This window comes from Lactuca serriola, chromosome 6 (genome assembly GCF_051521515.1).
Source record: "Lactuca serriola cultivar US96UC23 chromosome 6, Lser_US96UC23_V15, whole genome shotgun sequence".
Taxonomy (NCBI): Eukaryota; Viridiplantae; Streptophyta; class Magnoliopsida; order Asterales; family Asteraceae; genus Lactuca; species Lactuca serriola.
Window position 1 is genome coordinate 46,295,172 of NC_136413.1, and position 7,502 is coordinate 46,302,673.

A 7,502-nucleotide genomic window follows, 5' to 3' on the forward strand; every position below is an offset into this window, starting at 1 on the left:
GTATTTAGTACTCGGGAAGTGGGTTCTAAACATGCAAAAGTGAAACACAGTATTAATAAACAGAAATGATAGCAATCCAGCACTTTAGTAAGTCTCTACAAAACAAACATCACTTCTATTACAAATTCATACTGCTCAATGTTTCAAGGATTATCAAACTAAACAACTAAACAACTATTCCACATCTTCAGCAAATCTAATGCCTATAGATCTCGTATGACTATCATGCTTGATCCTTGATAGTGGTTTAGTGAACGGATCGGCTGGATTCTCCTCTGACGATACTCTGCTCACAAAAATATCTCCATCCTCGACTCGATGTCTTACATAGTGGAACTTTCTAAGTATATGTCTTGAGTTACCATGGTCTTTGGGTTCTTTAGTCAACGCGACTGCACCCTCATTGTCATAGAAGATTTCCAAGGGATCCTTGATGCTCCGAACAACACCAAGATCATCAATGAAATTCTTCAACCATGTAGCTTCTTTTGCAGCTTCACTAGCTGCTATATACTCTGACTCGCACGTAGAGTCTACCACTGTCAACTGCTTGGAACTCTTCCAAGTGACTGCTCCTCCATTAAGCAAGAATACCCATCCCGACTGCGAACATGAGTTGTCCCTATCAGTTTGGAAACTTGCATCTGTATAACCTGTAACTCTCAACTCATCCTTACCCCCATATACCAAGAACATATCCCTTGTTCTTCTTAGGTATCTCAGAATGTTCTTTACTGCCGTCCAATGACTTTCGCCTGGGTTGTCCTGAAAACGACTCACCATACTCAGAGCAAATGAGACGTCAAGACGAGTACACGTCATGGCATACATGATCGATCCTATAGCAGAAGCATATGGGACTCGACTCATTCTTTCCTGTTCATCACTAGACCCAGGACATGGAGTTTTACTCAATTTTGTGCCATGTTGCATAGGTAGATACCCTTTCTTGGAGTCCTGCATCTTGAATTTCTTCAAGATCTTATCCAAGTATGTACTTTGGCTTAGCCCTATTAGACGCTTTGATCTATCTCTATAGATCCTTATACCAAGTATGTATGTAGCCTCTCCTAGATCCTTCATAGCGAAACAACTCCCAAGCCACGTCTTAACACCTTGCAACGTCGGGATATCGTTTCCTATAAGGAGTATATCATCCACATACAATACTAGGAAGACTACATTACTCCCACTAGCTTTAATATATACGCAAGACTCCCCTTCACTTCTCGAAAATCCAAACTCCTTGATCTTTTTATGAAAACAGAGGTTCCAGTTGCGAGATGCTTGTTTTAGTCCATATATGGACCTTTCAAGCTTACACACTCTATTTGGATATTTTGGATCTATGAAACCTTTAGGTTGTGTCATATACACTTCCTCTGTGAGTTTTCCATTAAGGAAAGCGGTCTTCACATCCATTTGCCATACTTCATAATCATGAAAGGCTGCTATGGCAAGTAATATCCTAATAGACTTGATCTTGGCTACTGGTGAAAAGGTTTCCTCATAATCAATTCCTTGAGTCTGGGTGTAACCCTTTGCAACCAACCTAGCCTTGAACGTGTGCACATTCCCATCCATGCCTGTCTTCTTCTTGAAGATCCATTTGCACCCAACTATTTTAGTGCCAGGTGTAGGATCAACCAAATTCCAAACTTAGTTGTCATGCATAGACTGAATCTCGCTCTCCATGTTTTCCTTCCACTTAGCAGCTTCAGTGCCTGCCATCGCTTCCCTATAGTTGGATGGCTCATCCATATCAATCAGTGTACGATCACTGATCAATACGTCTCCTTCTGTACTCACATGGAAACCATAGAATTCAGGAGGCTGACGAACTCTATTGGATCTACGAAGGGGAGGTGGAGATATATCATTTTGTTCAACAGGTCACTCACCCTCGACTTGAGTTTCCTCAACGGGCTGTTGCACCTCAAGTTGAGTGCTAGTGTCTACTAAAGGTTCTTCTTCATTCAATTCTTGAAGCTCTTCAAGATCTATGCGACTCCCACTGTCCTCTTTGGAAATGTATCCCTCTCAACGAAGAATCCCCTTCGAGCAACAAACACCTTGTTTTGCGAAGGCTTGTAGAACAAGTATCCAAACGATTTTTGCGGATAGCCAATGAAGTAACACTTCTCTGATCGGGGTTCAAGCTTTTCATTTGCCTCGCGACGAACAAAAGCTTCGCATCCCCAAACTTTTACATGTGCTAGAGAAGGACGTGTCCCACTCCACATTTCAGAGGGTGTTTTAGCAACCTTCTTAGTACGTATGAGGTTTAGGATATGGGCGGCTGTCTCTAAGGCATACCCCCAAAAAGATATCGGAAGTGTAGCTCGACCCATCATAGATCGAACCATGTCTAACAATGTTCTATTTCTCCTCTCAGCTACACCATTCAACTGCGATGTTCTAGGAGGAGACAATTGTGAAACTATACCACAATTCTTAAGATGATCGTAGAATTCAAGACTTAAATACTCTCCACCCCTATCGGATCGAAGCATCTTGATCTTTCTGCCCAATTGGTTTTCTACTTCGTTTTGAAATTCCTTGAACACCTCAAAGGTTTCCGACTTATTCTTGATTAGATAGATATATCCATATCTACTAAAATCGTCAGTAAAAGTCACGAAGTATCTTTCTCCATGTCTTGTGAAGGATTTGAAGAGTCCACAAACATCTGTGTGGATGAGGTCCAACAAATCCTTGCCTCTTTCACAGTGGCCTGTGAACGGCGCCTTTGTCATCTTGCCAAGTAAGCAAGATTCGCATATATCATCCGACTTGAGGTCAAATGATTCCAAGATTCCATCAGATTGGAGCTTGGCAATACGTTTCTTGTTTATATGGCCAAGTCGACAATGCCACAAACACGATTTATCTAATTCACTATTAGATGAACCAACATTCATAATTAGTTTATCAAAATCACCATCGCAAACAATAATTTCATACACACCTTTACAAGGACTAGCTTTGAAAATAAAACAACCATTCTTATAAACCAAAATATCACCATTATCATTATCAAAAGAAAATCGACAACCATCCTTATAAAGTGCATAAAAAGAAAGAATGTTTCGTGCCATATCAGGCGAGTAGCAACAATTTAATAAACTAAGATAAACACCACCACTAAGCATTAGCTCATAGTTCCCAATCCTTGTAACAGCTAACTTGTGCCTGTTTCCCATGATTAGGTTGAGCTCTCCATGCTTCAACTTCCTACTTTGTCTTAGTCCCTGCATATCAGAGCAAATGTGAGTATCACATCCTGTATCAAGAATCCAATAGTTAGAAGTAAATGTGCTATGGAGTTCTATCATGAACATACCCGAGGTGCTAGCCACCTTGAATTTGCCCTTCTTAAGGTCCTCGAGGTATTGAGGGAAACTACGCTTCCAGTGTCCCTTTTGCTGGCAGTAAAAACAAATGGCCTCACTTGGATCTAAAGAAGGAGCTATTTCTCCTTGGGCCCTTTTCTTGGGAGGAGGACCAGACTTCCGACCTTACCCTTACCCTTCTCCTTGGGTTGAGGCGCCCTTTTCCTTTTGGCAGAACCACGGTCAACAGCCAGCACGTGAGCAGTAGGGTTAGAGTTGTTAGGCTTCTTCATGCTTGCTTCAGCAGTTTTAAGCATGTCATGTAACTCCATCAAGGTCTTGTCGAGGCCATTCATATTGAAGTTCATGATGAACTGAGAATATGAACTAGGAAGCGAGTTCAAGACCATGTCAATGGACAACTCCTTAGTGAAACGTCCCAAAAATACAGTCTGAAAATTTCTTTTTAAATTAGTAATAAAACCATATTCATCAAACGTCATATAAGAATCATAAATAATGTATCTCAAAATATATTAACAACTGTCAAATATATCAGAGTATAAACATCACAGGCTGAACAAACGGTGTGTGCACTGCAATCTTCCCGAGCTCCTCTTTTGAAAACTGAGTACCTGAAACCAAAACTAGAAATCGTAAGCACGAAGCTTAGTGAGCTCCCCCAAACTACCACATACCATACAATAACATATAAAGCATCTACTGGGCCTTGCCCACTGCATTGGATCGAAGTCCAGAAACTAACCAGGGCCTTGCCCACTGCATCGGACCAAAGTGCGGAAACTGCATCGGACCGGAGTCCAGAACTAACCAGGGCCTTGCCCTCTGCATCGGACCGAAGTCCGGAACTAACTGAATCGGACTGAAGTCCGGAACTGACTGCATCGGATCGAAGTCCGGAACTGATTGGGACCTTGTCCCCTGCATCGGACCGAAGTCCGGAACTGACTAAACATAACATGGCTTAAACATATCAACTAGCATGAATACATATACTGGAACAGAGTCCGGAACACATAACACAAAACATGATTGAATCACAAAGACATCAAGCACTCTAACTACTGCATCAGACCGAGGTCCGGAACTAAATGAACATAACATAACATAATCGTAGCATATAATATAAACACGTATACTGCATACTGCATCGGACCATAGTCCGGAACACATAACTCATTTGTATCACAAAGACACCAAGCATAATGAACTACTGCATCAGACTGCAGTCCGGAACTACTGCTAACTAAACGGGCCGGCATTGTGGTCGTAGACCCGTTCCTACTGGAAGGAAACTCACCTCACACTGCTGAAGTCCCGTAGACACAACCCCACACTGCTGAAGTCCCGCAGACTCAACCCCAGCTGCTAGATGACAGATTCCCGAACTGTCAACACCAAAATAACACCCAATTAATAATTGGGTTCTAACACATACTATAAATACATACTTTGGATAATTACTACATTACCCCTAACTTGGCTTACCCAAGCCCAAGGCCCAATCCATATGCCCAAAGTCAACTAGGGATCAAAGCCCAACACAAAGCCCAAGTGAAATTAGGGTTTCTCATAAAATAATAATTAGGGTTAAGTGTTTCTCACTTAACCCATTAAGGGCTTAACCCACTAAGGACTTAATCCATTAAGTCCATTATTTCTTAGATTAATTTCTGCCAATGATTATTATTTAATATTTCACTTATTAAATAATTCCCGTGTGTGTGTGTGTCCCCATAACTTCTCAAATTTAGGGTTTTCTCACTTAGCCCATTAAGCACTTAATCAATTAATTCATTTACTCTACTAGATAAATGGCATGGAATAATTTGGGCTTAATTCACAATCCAATCCTAATGGCCCACAAGTGGCCCAATAAATCTAAGGCCCAATACTCATAATTAGGGCTTTCCACCCAACATGGCCCAATAAGCCCAAACCAATCTCTAAGCCCATTAGGGTTTGCTAGCGGGGCACCACCCACTATCACCTCGGGTAGTGGTGGTCGATGGCGGCGGCCACCACCTTACGGTGGTGGTTACTATTATTTTTATTATTCATTGATAATTACAGTTACAAAGCTTTAATCCAAAATCACACACACACACAGACACTCACACTAACTAACACACACACACAGCCACCCTAGCGGCGGCTGGTGGCGGCGGTGACTTTTTCCGGCCAAGAAACTAGCCACACAACACGCACTTACACAAAAAAAACACAGCCATACATAAGTATTGCCCGAAACAGAAGCACCTCCGCCCTCTTGGCGGCGACAAGAGTGATCTTGTGACAACAGCCACCACCTCGCGGTGGTGGCGGCGGTTCCTTGTTTCCCAGCCGAGTAAACACCACACACACTTGCAAATACAATCTGGAGACCGAAGCATTCCCTAACTCAGCCACTACAGATAGCATGCGAGGAACGGAACCAAAAAACGATGGCCAAGACCCACCGTCGATCTCAGCCAACGTTCATGACGTCAGGCCACCAAAAGAACGAAGAAGAAAGTGTAGATGGAAGGAGATGGTCCAACCGAGAGCTCCCCGTTGCTCATGAATCACACTGTGACGGCGTCACCGGTATTCCTTGGTCTCAGCAAACCTACGATACACACAACGTCTTCGATAATGAGGATATTGTGGCGTTCTGCAGCGAAGGAGCGGCAAGAACGGGACCTTGCTAGTCGGAACAGCGAACGGAGAGGGTGGTGGTGGCAGTCTTCACGCATGGCGGCTGGACTAGGCTTTTAACGGCGGCGCTGCGATGGGGAAGATAGGGTGACGGTTGAGAGGGTTATCCATAGCGGCTAAAGGTCTCTAGGTTTAGGGTTTTGATATATGACGAGGGAAAAGGCATAGGTTTAAGTCCCGTGTCATTTCCTTAACATTTCAATCATTTTTACACTTTCAGTCCTCCCCTTCCAAACCTTTTCAATTTAAATGCTACAATTTACAAAATAACCCCCAACATCCAAATTCTTATCAATTCAGGTTCCATATTTACCTTATAGCCCCTTGCTTCCATAATCTCTTCAATTTAAGTCCATAAATTACCAAACGCACCCTGACTTCTATAACTATGACTTTTAACTCCTCGAAACTAACGCCTCGCTCAATTATTATTCATTTTAGGGCTTCTATACATTTATTTATTTATTTTATAAATGGGGTGTTACACTTAGGCAGCTCAACACCTAGATTCCCAAGTCTGTCTATGTACGACTTCATCTTTTGGACGTGCGCACACACAGAAGCTCCCTCTTGTAGCTTACATGCCATGAGGGATTTAACGATCTCGAATCGTTCTTGCCTTGCTTGCTCTTGAAACATTTCCTCGAGCTGCTGGTTGATATCAAAAGCACCCCATGTCTCAAAGTTCTTTTGGAGACCAGAACCCATGGTTGCTAACATAAGGCAAGCCACTTTGGTCGATTCATCGTAATGCTTGTTGTAGGCAATAACTTCTTCTGGGGTAGGGTTTTCTCCAAGCACGGGGACATCTTCATCGAGAACATACTCCTTGTTCTCATATCTTAACGTGGTCCTCAAGGTTCTGATCCAATCAAGATAGTTGGATCCATCTTCCTTGAGTTTCTCCCTATTAAGAACCGACATGAGAGAGAAGCTTGAGTTTTGAGTTGGAGGTGGAGGAGGAGGAAGGGGAAAATCATTGTTGTTGTTGTTTGCTTGGTTCGACATCTACAAAAGATAAGACTCCAATTAGTTTGATATAAGTCCTTAATTAATAATTACCCTAAATGAATTATTGGATTAAGGCTAGGATCCATGTTTGGCTTCATGATGCGTAAAGGGATGCCGTAAACACACCACAAAGTTATTTAGGTAGACAAAGCTCTTTGTCAATTTAAATCACCATGAAACTCCTAGATCTTTGAGATTCATTGGCATGTTCATCTCGGATTATGTTCATCTCAAATTGAATGACGGGGATGCCGCGGATCATTGAATAGATGGTGAATCACCCATACAAAATTGCGTGGTCCCCGGCTCAAGTTATGCTTGAGATTCGCGAGTTTCACATCATTCTCAACTTATACTCTCTAATTGACGTGCCGGTTAACCACACGAGCTCCATCAACAAGTTATAAAGAGAATGTGCAATTTTTACGGACAACATAAGAT

The 7,502-nt window shown here is 42.4% G+C and overlaps 1 protein-coding gene across 1 annotated transcript; it reads right to left on the reverse strand.

Annotated features, from left to right (window-relative positions):
- Positions 1–6,512: 6,512 nt before the first annotated feature.
- LOC145059718 (uncharacterized) lies at positions 6,513–6,974 on the reverse strand. The gene has a single exon (XM_079007520.1). The coding sequence runs from the start codon at positions 6,972–6,974 to the stop codon at positions 6,513–6,515; it is 462 nt and encodes a 153-aa protein (XP_078863646.1).
- Between the last annotated feature and the right edge of the window lie 528 nt (positions 6,975–7,502).